This window comes from Stegodyphus dumicola, chromosome 8 (genome assembly GCF_044657685.1).
Source record: "Stegodyphus dumicola isolate Sdum_Otavi_A_Nest chromosome 8, ASM4465768v1".
NCBI lineage: Eukaryota > Metazoa > Arthropoda > Arachnida > Araneae > Eresidae > Stegodyphus > Stegodyphus dumicola.
Genome location: NC_140775.1, coordinates 4300200 through 4322676, shown reverse-complemented (window position 1 = coordinate 4322676; position 22477 = coordinate 4300200). Strand labels below are relative to the sequence as shown.

Sequence of the window (22477 nt, the reverse complement as noted above, 5' to 3'; positions counted from 1 at the left end):
AAATTAAATTAAGGAAAGAATTAGCATTCTAAAAGGAAGTACACACATCAAAATTGAAGCAAAAACAATTCAATAAAATAACGTAATAAAATTAATGTAATATAATATAGCATGACAAAATTAATGTAAAAAACTATTGGAAGTTCTTCGGGTTATTTTTTAAAGGAATGGTCGTAGAATTTTCAACAGAGGCACGTTTCTGAATTGTATCAGCATGATTGTGAATTCTTGAAATAATTAAAAGAGAGTGGCAAATAAAAATTAAAGTAAAATTATTAATTAAATTCTTTTAAAACTGCAATAATAGAAACATTTTATTTACTTTAATTAATCATCAAGATATAATCTCCTCTGACGTGACCCAAAAAATAAAAAATACTCTAAAAATAAAAATTATAAAAACCAATTGTCGAGTAAGGATCTAGAATAACTACTGGGTAAGTCAAAAGCAGCGTGTTAAATAAACACTAAATAAATTTCGAACCTAAGAAAAAACAGAATTCCTAAAGAAATTTTATAAATCCAATGTAAAAATATATGAAGTAAAAATTTTTTGAGGAAACGAATTTTATTTAGAAGAAATTTACTAAAAGTAAAGTAACAAAGAATTTTTATATAATTTAAGCAGAAAAGTTTCCAAATTGCGGGGGAACTGCAATGGGTTTCGAGTCCATCGCCTTTCGAGCCCCGTACAGGTTCGAACTCACAAGTTCGAAGAAAGCCGTGAGGCTACGAGAATAGAGGTAGAAGCAAAGTGCACAGTTATTCCAATATGGGCAGCTTATTATTATTACGTTTCGAAGTTTTGAGATAAGTTCCGAATTACCTACGTCATCATCATTATGTAAAAGGCACATGATAGCACCAAGCTAGGAATAGGGAGGTGAGTAAAATTAACTTAGGGATTAGTATATACATATATTCCCAAATATATACATATATATTCATTCCCTTACCCGGTCTTTATTTTCGCAATAGTTGGTCGTAGTCATGTACTTAGTCATGTCTAATTACATTTAAAGTATTTTGTTTGATATTTTAATTGTATTTTAAATGACAAAAATGTTCTTGTTTTGGCAATGTCAAATTAAAAAAAAATAATAATAATTTGAACAACTAACAAAATCTAATTTTTAACGCTGTTTCCCAATTGTTTTACGCCCACCAGCGGCCGAAAGGTAAAGTCGCTGAACACTGGTAGTTCGGTCGAGGTTCGAATCCCGCGAACGGGCTGGCTGCATGGTCGTTTTCGTGGTTTTCGCCATGTGTAACGTGTATCCGAGCCAGTTTCCCTTAGGAAGTCCTCCACGAAGGCATCCCTTCCTTTAGGCAGATAGCCATTGAGGCTTTTCCGTAATCACACACACACCCGATTGTTTTACCTATATTTGGTTTGATACTCGTATAAGAAGTTTGATTCCCGTACGACAAAATTTGAGCGGGATGTTTAATATAATTCGAGGAAATAAGTTTAAATGAAGTGCAGGAAAATTGCGTATAATTTAATAAGCCATGTGGTCACGTGGCAGTGTGAAAGTCATGTCGTGTCCACATCAGATTATTTGGCGTTTTGAGGTACTTAGAAAACTGGGCAGAATTGCCCTTCCTAATCTAGCCTGTGGAGGTTAGACTGACAAGGACACCAATTGTTTTGTATTTATATTAGGTTTTAAGTTGCAGGTTGTTGATTCTTATTATTGTCAGCGTAGAAACATTCTGATACATTTAAATCTTTCGTTACACCAACCCCCTGACAACGACGTGGCAAAAGATTAAGTTCCCTTTATTTCGTTTTTTCATTATTGTTTCACACATTTTTTGCACTTTTTCATACATTTTATGGATCTCAGCTCTGCTTTAATTTTTTCACCATGTCTGATGTGTATACAAACAATTATTTATTTTACTCGAATTTAATTAATTTTTATTTTATTTTATTTATTATAGTTATATTATTATTTTTTATTTAATGACATTATCCTATTGGAATATGCAATGGATTTAAATGTTTTATTTTGATTTTTCTCTTAAGAGTGATTATACATTAGACACATTTCTGAATTTATTTTCTGTTTGTTACAGAATTTAGAGGCACGAAAAGAACAGTTGGTTATGCTCACTGTAAACATGCTGGCATTAAGGTAAATCTGAAAAATATTGTTTTTTTAAATACCATCTATTAGGCTACTTTAACTCCTTAACGCACCAACAAAAATTCAGAACGTGGTCATTTTTTCGCTAATTTTTTAGTTCGTTATTTATTATGAAAGAAAATTTAAAGTATCTAGTAAAATTAATGTATATATATATATATATATATATAATTGCGATACTCTCTCTCTCTCTCTCACTATATATATATAGAGAGAGAAGTTAAAACAAGATTCCTCGTTCGTACGCTAAAAAGTTGCTTAGATACTGTGGTTCCGTGAAAATATTAACATAAGTGAAATAAGGTGCAATGAAATGTGTTACAAAGATAAAATAAACAATACAAACACTTGAATATTTACAAATGAAATTCAATACTAATTGTAAGCAATATGCTAATCAAAGTAAGGCATATTTCAAACATTAGAATAAAGTGCGACAAAAGATTTAAGCAAAAATATAAAAACTAAGAAGCAGCGGTAAATGGTAGATTAGCCTAATTCGAATCTCATTATTGCTCTTCAGGGGAAATTATTTTTAATGATTTTCGAATCAAGTTAAATCCATACCGCGTTTCGCCGAAACAGACAATTGAAACTGTATACGAGACTCATTTTATAAATTATAGATAGATATTCTTAAGAATAGTCAGCATTGAAGCGGTAAAAAATTATAAAGAAAAGAGACGAATCTGCATTGAGACTGCTAGATTGTAAAAAATTTATATTAAATGAAAAAAAGTAAAAGAATATTAAATAAAAATTTTGTTCCAAAAATTATAAAGATCTACCCATTTCTTTCTCCGGGAAAAGGATACAAAACCGAATAAACGCAAATGAAGGAAACAATTAAAAAACGGAATTCTTAAAAGAAAATCAAAAAATTAAAAATTACAGAACATGAGACGTAATAAAACGAATTGCAAAAATATGTCCAAAAAAATTTTTAATCTCCTCTTTTTAAACGTTTCAAACAGAGCTTGTCAAGGAAAAAGTGTTTTGAAGTCTTAAACCAAGTTGATTAATGAGTTCTGAATACATGTTTTGTTCTTCTTACTAAACCATAATTTTAAAAAAGAAATTTCGAATGAGTCTCAAATGCTCAGTTCTTTCCCCTACATACATTCATACACAAAGTAAAAAAATACAAAAAATGAACAACCAAAAACTAAATACAAATGCTTAAAATTAGTAAAAAATCTAAGAGTAGGCAAAACAAACTTAATAAACAAAATAAAATTGAATCAAACAGAAAAAAAGTTCTAAAACTAGAATTAAGGAATCTCACTAGTTTTTCCCACTCTATACAGCTGGAAAAATAATCAGTTACAGAGAAAATAATGAGAAATTTAGAGCCAGAATCACAAAGACAATGAAATTTTTTTCATGTCTTCAACATCACCATCTTTATGTTCTGAGTTATGACTGAGATGTTTTACAGAGATGTTGCTGCCACATGAATAAGACGCGTAATAGATGGATAGAAACCACAATTAGCTGGATATTGACTGCGTCATGTCGAGAAAAATCTATGTCATATGCATGGACCTTATAAGAAATAGACTAACCCAAATGGAATTTCCCCCTCGTCTTACGCGTTCCCGGCTGTCACCTTGATCACATCCGGAGGAGTAGGGACGACTTGCAGAAATTTAACAGTGGCTGCCTATTGCAGCGTGTATAATTGTCAAGAAAAAGCTGGTTGTAGTGCCTCATTTCACAAATTAGAATTTCTACATATTTTTATTTTTGAAATTGAGATTGGTTTTTAAAAATTTAGCATATTTATCATGCATAATTAACGTTCCAAATTATTATAAAGCTATTGCATGCTTTCAGGGCTGGATATTTTTTTAGCTTTTCCTATGCTGTAAGGAAATTTGTAACTACTTCTTTTAGAAAATAATATTTTAAATCTGAACTAAGAGAAAATTTCAAACAAGCAATTTTTATGCTTTTTATTGGTGTAAATAAGTAAAAAATACTAAAATATTTAAAAACGAATTTTTAAAAGTTTTGTTTAAAATTCTAAATTGTGCTGCGTTTTTAAAATTACAGATGAGTATTATAGCACAATTTCTATAAAGGAATTTTATTTCAATTGTATTTCATAATACATCATAGTGATAAACACTTTTGACTCCTTAATTTTTACACATTTAATTCTAATATTAAAATTGTATTTAACCGTAATAATTAATTTTGCTTGTATTTTACAGTGATTATTTTTTAAATTTATTTTTAGTTCTGCATAAGATTTTTTTTTTATTCACGGTTAATTTAATTTATTAGCTCGAAGCGGCATTTTGCGCTGTTTCACTATAAATGTCCGTGTCTCCTTGCAATTTGTTGTTACCAAATATTATCGCCCTGTATTATATTTAAAGAAGTTAAATAATGAAGAATCTGAATGAATACATGTATGTTTCTTGCACTGTGACAAAAAAGACGGTATCTAGAGCCATCAAATTTTGAATAATATAATCCTCCACCTGAACATATCCATCTGGACGAATTTCGAATTTGCTTTTTTATCTATTTCATATTTTGTAAAACTTTAAGGAATTTTTGGTTAACAAATTCAACGATTTTAAAGCGAGCAATGGCAACACTGTATAGAAAATAACATTTTTATCTCCAGTGCGGAAATTCTAAAGATATGCTGTTTTCAAATGTATGGGGTTTACGGGCGAAGAACATAATATTCAATAAATATAGGTAACACACAAAACGCTAAAAAAATTTTCCTTTTGGGCGTAATATAAAATCTGAGTGCTTCTAGATTTTATCTTTTTTTTCCCCCTTCATTACACTCAGAAAATGTTATGCTCCGAATTTTATAAATTACTAAAATAAATAATTCACTTTAATGTTAATAATATAATGATGATATAATCAAATAAATAATCGTTTTATAATGTTGTTATAGTTTTGAAAATCACTGCTTGAAAATGTTCATTAAATTAAAAAGAAAATTATCAGATCTTGTTTAATTTTACCTTATTTATTTTAAAACATCATGTACTATCAATCTTATTTAATTTTACTTAATTTTTACGCAAAATTAAGTGCATAAATTTTGTGCTTAGAGTTTTTACCGTTTTATCAAAGTAAAGATGTTTGTATAAGAATTACGCGTGAAAAAAATTCACGAAATGCAGTAAAAAGTGCTTTAATGAAATTAAATCCTATTTGAAAAAAACAGTGACTTTCATAATCTCATTACTATACAATGTATCACATTAAATAATTAAAAACAGTTTTGTGATACAAACGCCATAGGTTTCCGTGTTAAAGTAAACCAGATCGTCCCTACTCTTCCTTGCGGACATGTCGGTGACGCGCGACCCGCCCACTGGTATGAATTGGTATGAATTGAGGTATCTATGAGAATATAGTCCTGGGGACTTTTACTCAGAAATTATTTACCTTGCGGGGTACTTCTTAGTGAGAAGTAAATCCACTTTATTTAAAGTGGAAAGTTTCTGGTGAAAACATCGTCGCATGAGTGTCGCCATCTGTTGGAACATCAGGAAGTAACAAGAAGTAAAATTTTGAACTTAGTTTTCCTCTTCTGCGAAATCAAGAGCAATCTTTACTGCTAAGAAAGCGATAGAAAGTTTTTCTCTACTGGATTTAGCGGATTTAATATTAACTGCAACATCGTTCATATCTTGAATGAATTTGAAAACTTTAGGATTTGAAAAAACTTGGGATATTGGATTATCATTATCTGCTGGGATCTTCTGCTGTTTAAAGACGGCGCTGAATGGGATGTTTCTTTGAATTTCTTTAATTTCAGTTTCAGATTTAGATGCGAGTGCTGGGAAATCTTTAAGATGTGGAATCTCTTGGGTTTTCTCTGCAAGTTTAGGAGTTTGAAAACGCTTTTTATAAATCGGGCAACCACGGTAAGACGATACATACTCCCCACGGCAAAAATAGCAGATGGGTTTTTCTTCACGTTTTAAAGAGCAAGTATTAGATCTGTGATTCTGGGAACATTTACAACATATTTCTTTTTTATAGCAATCCGCCTGTGAATGTCCATAGCTCTGACACTTGAAGCATTGAATTGGTCTTTTAGTTTTAGGTGCATATTTCTCAATAGTGATATTGAAGTTAAAAGTATTATTTAAGTTGTAAATCGCTTCTCCTAATTTATTCCTTTCAAGTTCAATGAAGTATATGGGTAATTTTATGATATCACTTTCTATTCTCTTTGTGAACTGTTTAACTTTTAGTACTGGGAATTTTATATGTTTTAGGTTTTCAAATATTGCAGTTTCTGAGATGCTTCTGGGCATATTTTTTAGAATGACTTTAATGTTAGTTTTGGAATAAAGTTGATACGTATAGAATTCTATGCATGATTTCTTTAGAAATTCGATGGCGCTGTTGTAATCCTCTTCGGTGGAAGTATTTAAATAAACTTTTTTGGCTTTCATCTGGGTTTCATATTCGTTTTTTAGGATTTTAGTACTTAAGATTTTCTGTAGATCAATCCAATCTAATTCAACTTGCGTGATGACTATTGATGGGATTTTTATTTCAGATTTATGATTAGTTTTAACTTCAGTAGTTTCATTATTTTCTTCATCATTTAAAGGTTCGAATCTGTTGTTTTGTTCTATTTCTTCTTTTTCGCTAGGTTTTAGATTAGGTTTGCATGTTTTTGAGAGAATTGACCAATTTTGTTCTTATTATCTGCTTCTGGAACTGTTAAATTGTTATAAACTTCTTTGATGGAGTCCACTAATTCTTCGTGTTCTTTCACATTTTCTGCGTAATCTTTCTCGTCCATCGATCCGGTGTCCATTAAGTTCGATTGTTCAATCATACGCTGTTGGGATTTATTTAAAATTTCAGTTAGGGCTCCGTTTCTGAGTATTTGATATCTGGGATCTTTATCTAATTCAGTTCCGAGTCCTTGAAATAAGTTAGGGAAAATATGTTTATACTTTTCCATGGTGTCGCGAAAATCTTGGGTTTTTGGAGTCGCAGTGCTGGGGGAGCTACTTTTCTTTATTCTTTTAGGCTGCTGCAATTTAGTTTCTAAGCTGGAGGGTTTTAGAAAATCTTTAAATTTTAATTTTCCGCTATTCTTAGATGAGTTGAAATAATCTGAGTCGTGATCCACGTCGCTGTGGCTTTCATGCCTATTCCAAAAACGATCTGGTGGTTTTTTGGCCGCCATGAGGAGAGAAAGCAAAAATACTTACAGAGCAAATCAGGATGCGTGCGTCGCGCAGCGACGCTAACCTCTGAATATGAGCCCGCCCACTGGGTTAGTCTATCTCTTGTAAGGTCCATGGTCATATGATTCTTACGTAATTATGATGATGTAAATGGAACTAAAACTAAACCAGCCAATAGTAATTTTACAGCAATATTAACTGTCCAATCAGAATGCTTTGAGAACCAAAACTAACTCCGTTTGATTTCAGATTTCATCCTGAACATTACGCACTTGCTTTGCACGCTTTGGCCTAGCTGCACTGCTGTCTGTCTGCCGCTGCTTTCTTGCTACAAAGTTATCAAAAATGTAAGCCTTTTGGGACAGGCGCATTTAATGTGCCGACTTGTGTGTAGCTGCAACATGTTGCTGAGAATAAAACTGAAGATTTAATCTGCATTCGCCTCCAATTTCCTATTCATTATGGATCAACACTACTACGCCATCCAAAATTTCCTGCTCCTGGTCATTGTTTCTGAGTTTGAATATATTACATATATATCTTGCTTATTTCAAAACGCATATTTGGCAGCTTTGCTATAAAAAGAGAGCAGCAAGCAGCAGTCTGTCTAGACTGAAGTGCAAAAAGCAAGTGACTTCTGTTCAGAATGAAATCTTAATTCAGAATGAGTTTGCTTCGGTTTTCAATGCATTTGATTGAATAATTAAGAAAACTGTAAAATGATTATTGGCTGTTTTGAGTTTTAGTTCCATTTACATCACCAGCATTATATAAGAATCATATGACATGGATTAATCTCGAAATGTCGAAAAGCATAAAAAAGTACTGTTATTTTTAGAATACAAAAGGGAAATATCCAAATTAAAATTAAGCATTAAGGAGCTATTGCTAAATTATGTTATAATTTACATATTTTTTATCTTTCTTACACACACACACACACACACACACATATATATATATATATATATATATATATATACGTTGTCTAACTAGTCTTGATCATTATCCATGACAAAAGTACGAGCCGAAAACGTCGCGGAGAAAACAACGCAAGGAGAAAACGTCGTGCTACAAAACCTCGTGGGATAAAATAAAGTGGTTAAAAAACTTCGCAGTTTAAAAACATCGTCGTCAAAAATATCGTGGTAAAAAATAAAGTACCTACAAATCATCGCATGACGATAACATTGCACACATGCGTTTTCAGGATTTAAAAGTTATAAATGCATGTTCGGATAAAGATCGTAGAGCACAAGAAAGAAAGAAGGATTCTTTTACTCCTATATTTCATATATTTGAACGAATTAATAAATTTTTGCGGAAAAAATAAGAAGGAAAATTAAGCATTTAAGAATTGAAAATAAGTAGAAAATTAATGAAACTTAAAAAGCTTAGTAGAATTTTAAATTTATATAGTTAATTAACAAAGGTCATTAATAAGTTAAGCTTTTTTTATAAACTGACAATTTTTCATGAAAAATACAGTCTAAATATGCTTAAAAAAGGAAGATAAATAACTCCGTGAGGTTACCTCTATAAAAATTACTTTATTAATGATAAAATTATTTTCCTTCACATTTGTTAATCTGATATTGTTTTAATGAAAATTACATATTATTTTTTTTTTCGTTTATTCTTAAAGTGTCGTTAACATTTTCATGTATAGCGTGCAGTCAATTTTTTTGGATGTCGATTTGTTAGTTATAACGAAAGTCAGTTACATAATATGTTACTATGCGATGATTTGTAGGTACTTTATCTTTTATGAATGATATACGACATAGCATTTAGGACGTTATAAGCGAATCGCTAATCCGTGTATCCAAATACTGCACCGCTGGAAACAATGAAGATTGGAAAACACCAACTACGGAAACACATAAAACACCAAAACAGAACACTATTTCACGAACAGTATATTCACAATTAGCATTATAGCACGCTGCATTTGATATTTTCTAAATGATTTATCCAAACTTTTGGTGCCTTCTTGTAGAGCAGCTATTCAGAAACAAAATAAGCTCAAATTCGGCATTTCTACGATGATTTTTCCTCAATTCAGAGGCTTCCAAACAGGAGCTCTCAGCAATGCAAATTCGCTTACTGAAGGCAGTAAGTAGATAGGGACAGAACAATGATAAGATTCACAGTGCGTTACATTTACTTTTAATTTAAGCAATATTATTCATATCAGTCATTGACTGATTCAATTTCAAACATGAAGTCAGTCTTTTTAAATGCCTTACAAATGGCATCTTTACCAAATTACTTGAAAGAACTGCTGGAATCTCAGTTAATTACGAATTTGGCAGCTAGTCAAAGCGCGCAAGCCTCGAGCTCAGATGTTCATTTATATAATCATCTAGCAAATAATATACATGGAATGTCAATCGGTGGAACAGAATTCAGTGTAACTTTTCAGCGATTTATACGATTGCATAATTGCTAACATGTAATTTGCATTGATTTCGGAAATATGATTTTTTAAAATATATAAAATGCGTAACTCAGTAACTTACTTTATACATTAGTTTAATTTTTAAACATTTTGCTATAATATTTATAAAAAAATATTTTAAGTATTAATTATTTTAACAAAATTTTAAACAATAATTCAGCACGTATTTTTAGTACTAACCAAATTTAATAAATCAAAATTATTTATATTAAATTTATATTTCATTAGAGGAATCTACCTTAGATTAATATATTTAGATGAAGTAAAGTTATGAAACATTGCAAAATAAATCTTATGCGAACTTCAGATTCTTGAAAGGGCAGATTTAGTCTCTTTCCTTTCTAAAAGTAACGCTGTTGAACTATGAAAAAAATGCTGAAACGACCACGTCTAAAACAGGTCATATCATGACGTTTCAGCGACGTAGACAAATTGCCAAGATACAGGGGCAAATATTTTGCGTCTTCACAACGTTGTAAAGATGTCGTAAAATTACCACGACCACTTTGGAACCTCTCGGACCAGTTTGCAACATCTTTGCGACGTCGTGTGCTACTTGGGATTTATAATATAAATTATAGATTACAGATCGGCGTTGCCAAACATCGATTTTTCCTCAAAATTATGTTATGATTTTTATTGTTTTAATAAATTGCATATTTGTTACTGTAACTTTGTAATCAAACAAAAATGTTGCTGTTATTATTTATTTTCCGTTTATTTTTTTATGTATTCTTCAAGTGCTCGTTTCATAGTTATGTTTTGTTATTTGTTTTTATATATTACATTTTATTTTTAGATGTTATAAGGTATTTCTCCTGCCTTCGTGGTGTAGTGATCAACACACTGAGACGGTATTTCAGAGGTCCGTGTTTCGATTCGCGGCGACGGCGTTTGCTAATTTTTCATCTTTCCTGCTTCCAAAAATATACCTAATGTCTCTAAAGTGGCGCCCGAACTAAAAGGGTGTAGGATGATGATTCTCCTCACCCAGGATTTGGCGATTGGGTCCCCTAAAAACTCAGTCGGCCTTTAAAAGGGGGAGTATATAAGGTATTTCTTCCGCCTTCCTAGCGTGCCTTTGTGGTGTAGTGGTTCTGCTCGCTGGGCCAGTATTCCAGAGATCCGTGGTTCGATTGTCGGCGAAGGTGATTGCTAACTTTTCATCTCTCTGCCTTTCAAAAAAGTCCTAATGTCTCTACAGTGTGAGTCACTTTATATTATGAAATAGGTCATTCGGTGACCCGCGGGTCATAGGCTGCCGAGGCCTGGCATAGCGTGTTCATGTGTAATGGTTTCTTCCGTTAAAATAGCTCAATGCGAAGTCTGCCATGTCATGAGTTCCAATGTGTTTTGCGATACCTCCTGAATAATATACAGCTTCAGTTCGCCGTGTCATTATTGCCATCTGTTGCTGAGGGCAATTCACGTCAGCCACCTTTCAACTATTTCGTTCACTAGCATCTGTCAACCAGAAACGTCCTTACTGCCTGAAATTCTTTTTGCTCAACAGCCGCTCTCTAAACCTCATTGAATCAGCTGAAAAATAAACTTTGTTTTGTACAGTCATACGAAGTTGGTCTGCTACGTTTTGAGCTAATTTGTGCCGTCGATCTGTTGTAGTTTTTATTGAAAGAGGCAGTTGTTTGTAGTTATCAACTTTTTTTAGGTCTAACACGCACACTGCATCAACACAACACATGGAAAAGTAGACGGAGCACCAGAACTTCGCCTCTAGATTTACAGGTTTTGTTCTGTCGCACTACTGTTCTAGCGCAACATCCATCATAGTGCGTACTGCGCCTCGCCTCGTGATCCACCTCAGCAAGGAATCCACTACACAATTGCAACGTTCTCACCTTCCTCCAAATGGGTGACCCCCTCCGTATTGCCTGCCTCCGGCATGCATTTTACGTTTCGCTATCGTTTCGCTATATACAATTCTATGTATTTTATTTTGAAAGACCAAATGATAGTATGATAATGCCTTGATGTCTGTACATTTCGTTGTTCATAGGTACGATTTTTATTCGGTTCGTCGAGGATCCTGTTGGATGAATGTATAAATACTTCATTTCATTAGTTTATAAGGTATTTCTCCCGCTTTCTTGGCGAGCCTGCGTGGTGTGGTGGTCTGCACACTGGGCCGGTATCCAGAGGTCCACGGTTCGATTCCCGGCGAAGGCGTTGCATATTTTTCATCTTGCCTGCTTCAAAAAAAAAAAAAAATCCTAATGTCTCTACAAGTTTTTGCATATTTCTATTCTGTCACATGCCATGAGCCTCATCATAATTTTCTACATTTTTTGCCTTAACAGCTTCACACTCAGGATATATCCGATAGCTTCTGGTGTGAAAGGCTACCTGATTTTGCAATGGTTTTCTTTTGTAAGTTGACAGCTAAATATATTATGATGGACGAAGTGACAAAGACATTATGAGATGTGGTTAAATGTCGGGGACTTATGCATTTTTATGTACTCTTCTCCCTTCTAGTGCTTTATTCCACCCGTTTTTCCAGATTTCAAGTGTTCTTAAGGGGACCTTAAAACTGTTCTTGGAAGTAGTATTCCTACTATAGTGATTCATTCTGTGCCCCTTCTTTGGCAAGAATAACTGCTTTTTTATCATACGCTTGACCAGCAAGGGCTTTTAGCCATTTTATTGCTATTTTAATATTGTCGTTTCCAGTGGTAGATCGTGAATCTCTTGTACAGTTGGAGATTAATTTTCGTAATCTGCAAATGCTTGATTGACCAAAAAAGTGGTAATTAATTTGACGTTTCGAAGTGTTGCCCAAATAATCAAAAATTTCCCAGAACCAAAGTCATTTACTAGTTAAAGACGATTTTTAGGTATGGTGAATTTTTATCACAGATTCATACCAAATTGTGCGAAATTGCAACAACCATTAACAACATTGCTCAGTGGTATTAAAAAGAACTGCAGAAAAGAAATAACCTGGGCGGCAGAAACAAGAAACGCCTTACAGATCTTAAAAGATGCACTTATTCATGCCACAAACTTAACTCACCCATCCGAAAAGGCTGAAATATCGCTAACAACTGATGCTTCCGATACTGCCATTGGAGCCGTTTTACATCAGACTGTGAATAATAAAAAACAACCCTTAAGTTTCTTTTCCCAAAATTTGACATCAGCACAACAAAAATATAGTGCCTACGACAGAGAACTCTTAGCCATCTATACAGCAGTAAAACATTTCAAATACATCTTAGAAGGGCGAACTTTTGCAATATACACGGATCACAAACCACTAACATTTGCCTTCCAACAAAATTTGGAAAAAGCTTCGCCACGACAAGCTAGACAACTATCATATATAGGCCAGTTCTCAACCGATATCCGATTCATACAAGGGCATGAAAATACCGTTGCTGACGCTCTCTCTCGCATAGACACCATTTCTGTACCATCTGCAATAGACTTACAAACTATAGTAGACTGTCAAGAAGATGACGACTTGGAGATACTAAAAAACAACCCAAACTTAAAAATCCTACAGATCCCTATACCGGACAGCGACAAGAAAATTTACTGTGATACTTCTACAAATTATAATCGACCATACATCCCTGCAAAGTTTCGGCAGAAAATATTTTCTTCAATCCATAATTTATCTCATTCTGGAATAAGATCCACGATAAAATTGATAACACGACGTTTCATATGGCCCAATATGAATAAAGACTGCCAACTATGGACTAGAGCATGTTTATCTTGCCAAAGATCTAAAGTTCACAGACATACACATTCATCTTTGGGAGAATTCAAAGTACCTCCACACAGATTCCAGCATTTAAACATAGATCTGGTGGGTCCGCTACCTCCTTGCAAAGGATTCAAATACCTTCTAACCATCATCGATCGTTATACACGATGGATCAAAGCGGTACCGTTAGAAGATCAATCAGCAGAATCTATTGCTAAAGCTTTGATTTATACTTGGTTTTCACGCTTTGGAATTCCGAATCGCATAACATCTGACCAAGGTCGGCAATTTGATAGCCAACTTTTTCAAGCTTTAGGAAAATATCTTGGTTTTCATACAAACACTACAACTGCGTACCATCCACAGGCAAATGGCCTGATTGAAAGACAACACCGAACTTTAAAAGCAAGTCTGAAATGTCATCTACTCGAATCAAAATCATGGCTGGAAGCATTGCCTTTCGTTCTTTTAGGCATAAGATCTGCCATCAAGGAAGACCTAGATTGCTCATCCGCAGAACTTGTATACGGAACCTCTTTAGCATTACCTGGTGAATTCTTTTCAACAGTACCTCATATGAAACAGTCTGAATTTTCTCAAAACCTTCGGAAAATAATAAGAGCTATGAAGCCAAGTTCTACCACCACTCATGGAAATAGAAGTCTTTGTTTCTAAACATCTTTCCAACTGTTCTCACGTATTCCTATACAACAACATTAATAATTCGTCGCTACAGCCTGTCTATCATGGACCGTATCCTGTAAGAGCAAGAAAGGATAAGTACTTCGATATTGAAATCCAAGGAAAAGTTAAAAGAGTTTCAATAGACAGACTAAAGCCATGTTTCCTAGTGCAAGATTCTGATATTCCTTTTCCAAACTCCCATTCCAAGAAAGCGGAACTTGGGGAAACACCTGCACTCAAGAACACTGAAGAAAATTCAGAAACTCGTCATGAAACCAAGACTACTAGAACCGGCAGACATGTGAAGTTCCCCAGTCACCTTAAAGATTATCTTCCATAATCGCTGTCACTAGGAAGGGGGTGTGTAGTGTCACTTCAGTTCCGTCAAGTTTCTAATTAAATTTAGTTAAAGCGGAATGACAACACCTTCTAGTCTCCGCGAAGAACGAAGTAAACAAACTTCGAGTTTTTGTCACGCGATGCTACGTGCATGTAAAATGTAAATAAATCTTATGAATAAGAATCTATAACATCGTAAGGAATAAAATATTGGTTCCATTGGAGTCAGAGAAGTGTTATTTTTCTATATTTGCACACCAGACACTTTCATATACTTTTTCTTTTTTATCATGACTATTTTAGGCGGCTGGCCGCGCGAGCAGTTAGTTTTTAACGAAATAATATAGCGATTATAAAAATATATATGGCAACTCTTAACACTCTGATGGGAATTCAAAAGATATACTGTTTTTAAATATTTTGTAATTCTGCTGTTGAATGGAATTTTATGTGGCTTAAAAGCAAAAAACGTACTTTTAAATAAATAAAAGTAACACATAAAAGTTAATAATAAAAAGACTAAAAAGATTTTGTAAGCCATTTTGTACTAAGAAAACTGAATATTGATATGATGAACTGAGAAAAGATTTTAAAAATATAAAAATGTATGCCAACACTTAACACTGCATTGAGAATTCTAAACATATACTGCCATGCGGCTTTTAATAATTTTGTCATTTTGCTGTTGAACTGTATGTGACGCAAGTGCGAAGAAAACGACGCTTAATAATAAAGTTAAAGAGGGGAAAAGGGGGGAATCAGGAGTGAGAGCAAATGCAAACTGGTAGACTGCGTGCTCAGCAAAAATTTAAAAACTCTTTTGGGTGACCGTTAAAATCTTTCAGATTTCTTTATTATTGTAATTTTTTAAGAAAATTGGCAAGTTAAAAAAGAAGAAAAAATTGGTTATGTTATAAATTATTATTTCCTAAATGTGGGTTCTTTGTTTGTAAAAAAACTGTAATTCGAAAATTTTAAAATAAAATAAATACTTTACAAATATTCAATGATACGGCCTATCGACATAGGAGCAGCAATAATTTCTTACGTGCACATACATATGATGTGTAAACTTCAAAGATAAGTTTTTGAGGGAATTTTTATTTCCGTTTCTATTACAATGGGACACAGAACTGTTCGCTTTTTAGCAAATATCAATTTATTCAAATACGAAAACCATCCCTTGATAAGTCTATAAACTTCCAATATAATATTTCAATTTAAATGTCTATTTCCAATTCTGTTATAGTTGCGAATGAAAGGAACATGGGCATTATAAATGTATAATTTTACACCCCCCCCCAAAAAAAAATCATGTATTTTTTTAATTTATACTTTGAATAATATATTTTTAGATTCTGAAAAAGGGTAGTTTCGTTTTTAAAATTCTTTTATCGCTATTTATTTATTTGGACTTGATGCAAAATTTCACTTTTTTATCCTTGCAGGGCAGAAATAGTTGCACCAACTGCTGGAACGACAAAATTTTGGGATTGCAATGATGCAGAAGAGGACATCGCGACGGCAGACGCAGGGGCTGTGGCAGTAAGTCTTCCCTTATTTATTCCTGGAGCTGTGCGTGAGGCTATAAATTTCAAATTCTTCGGAAAAGAAACACGGAAAGGTTGCGATTTAATAAAAGCAGTTGCTTTAATTTTGTATTTTTGCCCGTGACAAGATTTATTGGTTAATTTGAATGCGGCAAAGTCACGACAGCTATCTGCCTAAGAGAATGGAGGTCTTCGTGGAGGACTTTTCAAGGGAAACTGGCGCATATATATATTACATATGGGGTAAACCACGAAAACAAAATATGCAACCCGTTTGCCTGGGATAGAAACAAAACCAGGTCAAACTACCAGTATATAATTGTTTTAACCACACGGCCACTGATGGAACTATAAAGGCCAATAGAGTTCTATAGGAATTCCTATAAAACTTTATAGGTAATCATCTACAGAACATCTTCTCTATGAAATTCTATAGAAATTTTATAAAACTTTTACAAAACAGAATTCTATAGAAATGTTGCTTTAAAAAATCATAAAGAAATTTTATTTATATTTTAAAATTATTTTTATTTAAAAAATTATAAAGTCTTTATAGAATGATAGTTCTATAAAGACTCTGTAGAAGTCTGCAATGTTTTCACACTATAATAAAAACAAATTTGCAGTTTCTGTTGTATTATATGGGATGCAGAAATCAAAGATAAACACTTTTTATTCATAAGAACTGATAAAAGAAATTATTTCTTTAATTAAATTTAACTATTATTTAAAACGCGTTTATTTTTATTTAAATATTTTTTAATGAAAACAATACTTAAAATTTTATTAAGAAAAAAATCTCATCTATTCCAAAATCTTTTATTCCCTTTCCCTCCGAGTCATGGATAACTTTAAAATTTAGATTAAATTTTTTTTTAATCTTTAATGAAATTTTTGTTTATTCTTTAATGTTTTTAAATACTCAAAAGCTTCAACAAGATCTTTTATAGAAAGTTAAAACAAGGAAGTGTCTTTAAAATTCTTAAGAATTATGTCTGTATTCTCTATAAATTGGATCTAAAGTTTTCAATAGAGTTCTATTGATTCATTCTGTACACATAAAACATTCTATACGTGGGATCTTTAGAAACTACAAACTTTTATAGAATCTCTGCTCAAATCTCTATAGGATATCTGCATATATCTCTAAAGGACTGTTATACATAACTCTATAGAAGGCATATATAGAATTTATAAAATTTTAGAAAAGATGTCTGAGTTTATAGAAAATTGTGCCATAATTCTATGGAAGTTTAACACTGGATTTTTTAAAACATTTTTCAGCTCCATAAATTTCAGAAAATCGTCTTAAAACTGTCTGTTTTTTCTCTACAAAATTTGAAGGAGAATTGCATTTTTAAATTAATTATATGTTAATAATCATTCATATATTAATTTAGAAATCAAACAAAAAAATCAGCGTTATATTTTCCAATTTTTACAGGACTAGTTTCGATGGTTTTACCGAACCATCATCCGCAGCTGCAAAAGCGCAAGCGGCAACAGGACTAGTTTCGATGGCCTTACCGAACCGCTTGCGCTTTTGCAGCTGCGGATGATGGTTCGGTAAAACCATCGAAACTAGTCCTGCGAAAATTTGAAAATATGTCGCTGATTTTTGTTGTTTGACTTCTAAATTAATATTTGTTCGGCGTGTTATTGTGTCTTAATCATTCATATGTCGAAAATAAGGTGTATATATATATATAAGCTTATTTTACATTAAACTTCTCTGTAACATTGGCTTTTTTTTTATCATATACAGGTAATTATTTTACAAAATTTCGTATTTATTACACATCTGGAAATTTTACCTCTGACTTAATATTTCATCTCGATATAATCTATTAACGGCGCAAGATGGATATTTTTTTAGTAAATTTTAAAACAAGGAACAGACGAAAATGAAAACATGCAATTTACAATAAGATAACTGAAAAGCTATTTTGTTTGCTTTTAATAATAGGATTTCTAAAAGTCTATTAGTTTGTAATAAAACTTTACTGAGAGAAACTTTTAGAAAATGCCTTACAATGTTTCTGTAAGTAAGCAGATGATTTACTACATATTCCATATGGGAAAGAAAGCCTAGAAACTTATTTTTACGATCAACTAATGCTATCTAGAAGCAGAAAAAACAATCTAAAATATACTGGATAGTCAGAAATTACAACCATAGAAATGAGATGCCCGTGCCACAAACGGGCAAAACAGAGTGAACAAAAAAGTGTTGCCAGTAGAACGCACGGGTAAAACTGTAAGCACTTGAAATTTTTGCAAAATTAAGAGAATTCGCAAATTATGTGTCATTTTACGAAAAGTATTGAACCCAAACTACTAATTGTGTCGCCGAAAAGTTATTCAGATATTGAGAGTCGAATACTTAAGCTTACACGTGCATATCTACGGAGCTGCGATCTTTGAGGGGATATAAGCATACGATGAGTTTTCGGAGATTCGTATGCTCGTCCTCCTTCATAACACTGGCGTCTTTTCCCTAAACGTTGGGTAAATTTTATAACATATCAGGTCAAACGAGTATCCACGAACATATGCATGACGGAACGAGATGGAGAATTGTTGGTAAATTGTAGACAGACACAGAGTTATGGTGGTGGATGGTTGCACAGCTCAATGCAACTTCCAGTGACATTTGGTATTTGTGGAAACAGTTTCAAGTCACTGGATCCATATCGAGAAAACCTGGACCAAGATCCACAACGGCGAATGAGGATCATTATCTGGCACTTACAGCGCGGCAACACTAGACAGCTATAGCTTCACAGCTCTCACGTGATGCTTGCTGTCATTTGAACACGAGTTCACGATCTACATTTGCTCGAAGGCTTCAGGACACAGGGCTGTCTGACAGGAGACTCGACGTTTGCGTCCCACTCACTGTAGTACACAAGAGATCGCTTTTAGCATGGTGCAGACAACATGCGCCTTGGAACAAACTTCGGTGGAACTCCGAGTTTTTTACAGATGAGTCGAGATTCAGCCTGAATACTGATTTTCAACTTGACTGTATCTCGAGAGCGCCTGAAACACGATACCATTCCTCCCTCATCAGGAAAAAGGATCATTACGATGGTAGATGCGTAATGGTTAGGGTAGGCATGACGTTGGGCAGCCGCACAACCCTGCATGTATTTGAAAAAGGCTGTCTGATTGCTATGAGGTACAGCTGACAGTTGAGAGCAGAATCTGGACTATTCGTGCGGCTTACTTAGACTATTCGGGTCTAGTCCAGGTTCCGCAACTATCCGGGGCAACACCTTATGGGCCCTATAAGGGCATACATTGATCCTGTATACATGCTTACATAGTTCATAATATATGCTTATAGTTACATAGTTCATAATATATGCTTACATAGTTCATAGTACATGCTTATATGCAAGTAGTTCATAATTCATAGATCTTTCATAATACGTGCTTACATAGTTCATATATATACATGCTTACATAGTTCATAGTTGCTTACACAGTTCATACTATATTGAGTCTGTTACATAATACATACATAGATCTAATAATTTTCATTGGACATAATACATACATGTTTCATAATATATACAGTGGGCCGCAACATGTTTCATAATGTATGCAGTTAAAAAAAAGAGAGAGAGACTATTCCACACTGCACAAATCTGTTCCCAATTCCTCCAGTTTCTGCATTAATGAAAAACAATTCTCATCCACATACGGCTCAGCTGGTCAATGATTACTTTGAAAGTGAGAATATTCGCCGCATGAATTGGCCAACAAGATCTCTTATAGAGCACGTCTGGGACACACTTGAGAAGTTAATTTTATCACGTCATCCCCCTCCGAGAACCGTCCAGGAATTTAAAACTGCCTTGCCGGAGGTGTGGGTTTGACTGTCACAGAGACTCCTCATCTGCTTCCTGTCCAGTATGCCGTCATGCTGCATGACCTGCCTGGCTGTGAGAGGGGAACCATACTCATATTATACTCATTTTCTGTTCAGTATCATGGATTGGGGATATCCTTGCACTATGAGCTTTCCTGATAATATTTATGCACATAAAATGACTTTTGAATGACACATCTCTTTCTCTGTTATAAGTGTATATTAAAACCAAATTTCATTAAAATTTATTCATTAGTTTCCCAGAAAGTTAACATAATGTGTAAATTCCCTTAATTCTGCATACGAGTGTAGAATTATATAAGACATTTTCATAAGGGTCTGTTGAAGATTACACAAATCATAGTTTGATAGAATAATGCTTTTTTTTTTTTTTTTTTCCTTTATATAGGCGAAGCTGTTTCGGAACGAGCGAATGGAAAAATCAGTGAGTTACATGACGGATATAATCAAGAGATACCTTGAAATAGTTCAAAAGGCTATGGGAGATGTAGCCATCAAATACACTGTCTATTTCCTAGTCAAGAAGGTGAGTCGGAAAGAAAGAAAACTATCAAAGCAACAAAATCTTCTAAACCTTAATTTCTCATTATACTTCATCGTGACCTCATTATACTTAAAACCCCATTATGCTTAATCGTGAACAGTTGAGAAAAATCTAGCATCATTACTTTTCTTTTTTTGCCTCCCGCGAATCCATATACATAGGTAAGAGAGGTAATGTTTTCGGTTCAAAAATTCGATGATGAGTTTTTGTGAATAAGCATGAATTACGCTCCCCACAACACGCTAGGTGGCCACAGGCCACGAGATATGGGCTACTGGTATAAAACGCTTAAATATGCGTGCTGGGCTCAGTATAAAACGCTTAAATATGCGTGCAAAATTCTCAAATTTCAGTGTACAGTATCAGCAAATGTTTCTATTAAGCTCTCTCTCCGCGTTTCTGAGGCGCCAGAGAGTTCTTGTGCTGTACACTTGCGGAGTCCAGAAGATACCCTGTAGAGTCATTAGGTTAATTGGAAGCCGTAGAGATGAAAAATTAGCAACCGCCTTCGCCGGGAATCGAACCACGGACCTCTGGAATACCGGCTCAGCGTGCTACCGTTACACCACGAAGGCACGCTAGGGAAGTGGTAGAAACACCTTATAACCCAATGGTCCTTGTAAGGTGGCCGGGTGTCCGGACTTGCTCTCACCTGTCACTCATGTATGTGTCCGTATGTCGGTGACAATTTTTTCGTCCATGATAACTCTCATATAAAACTTTACAAAATTGCACTTTGTGTAAAACTGGGCGACCGGAAGTGGTTTTTGAAGCCCTTAACCGATTTTATTGATATTAAAATACAACAAAAAAAAACTTTTCAGTTTTAGTATTTAAGACTTTTATTTTCGGTATGAACAACATAGTAGATTTGGGTTAATTGAGCAACCGGAAGTGATATTTTACTTGAAGTTCTGAGCCGACTTACGTCAAAATATATATTATGATACAATTTTTTAATCCTTAAAGCTAACGAGCATTGTTTACTGAGACTTGAATATCACGGTGATATACAAGCAGATCAAAATGAATTTATATTTGCTGAAACTATGCAAATAAAATAGAAGGAAATTAAATTATGGTATTCGATTCAAAATATTTATTTTAAATATGTAATAAATACTTAACTTTCTTTAATTAAAACCAATATTCATTTTAAATATGTAATAAACACTTAACTTTCTTTAATTAAAACCAATTAAATTATATGTTATTCAACTGCCCAATAAAATGCAGTTTTTAATAAAAGATAAATAAAGGAGTAAACATTTGATTAGGTAGGTATAAAATTCAAAACACTAACTTTCTCACATTGTTAATTGTTTCTAATAAAATATCAATAATCTAAAATTTCGCATTGCAGCCTTTTCTGTAAAAACAAGTTAGGTGTTGTTTACAAACGATCAACTGGATGTGACATTTTACTTAAAGCTCATTGGTTAAGCATGGAATTAGCGGGGGTTCACGTGCCGACCACATAAGGTTTTTTCGAATTAAATAAATTAATATTTAATGCTAAAAACTGGGGTGACATTTTATGCTTTTAAATATTTTGGGGAAACGTTAAGAAATTCCTCTTCTACCTTAATTTATTTGTGCTTCGCAGCTAAATGCAAATTTTAAGGAATTTTTGATGCATGTATACGTTTGGGAGTATTTCTTATAAGTAAATCGTAATACCAGTGAATGTGATGTAATAAAAAATATTGACTACAATTCATTTCATCACATTTCAAATTACATTTTCCTGTCTTAGGTACATGTATCAAGTTTGACCTCATACCAACTCTTGTCGATTCGGCAAACATTGTAAGTATAATTTCTGTTTGAAGTTTTTTTATTCTTGTATTAAAACTGGTAATGTGTCTTCTCTTTAAAATCTAGTGATTGATTTTGCATATGTAAAAATTTAGCCTTGAC

At 33.4% G+C, this 22477-nt stretch overlaps 1 protein-coding gene and 1 long non-coding RNA gene across 4 annotated transcripts in view; one reads left to right on the top strand and one right to left on the bottom strand.

Moving 5' to 3' along the window:
• The window catches only part of LOC118186100 (uncharacterized), a 52857-nt gene that overhangs the window by 12730 nt on the left and 17650 nt on the right, over positions 1–22477 (bottom strand). The window lies entirely within an intron of this gene.
• The window catches only part of LOC118202133 (dynamin-1-like), a 204191-nt gene that overhangs the window by 171659 nt on the left and 10055 nt on the right, over positions 1–22477 (top strand). For 2 of the 3 annotated variants that reach the window (XM_035356112.2, XM_085821523.1), the window contains exons 9-12: positions 2083–2141; positions 16014–16110; positions 20402–20539; positions 22314–22366. In XM_035356112.2, coding sequence (XP_035212003.1) covers positions 2083–2141; positions 16014–16110; positions 20402–20539; positions 22314–22366 — 347 coding nt within the window. Of the gene's footprint in view, positions 1–2082; positions 2142–16013; positions 16111–20401; positions 20544–22313; positions 22367–22477 lie in introns of all 3 variants that reach the window. The other variant, XM_085821524.1, reaches the window with a different exon arrangement.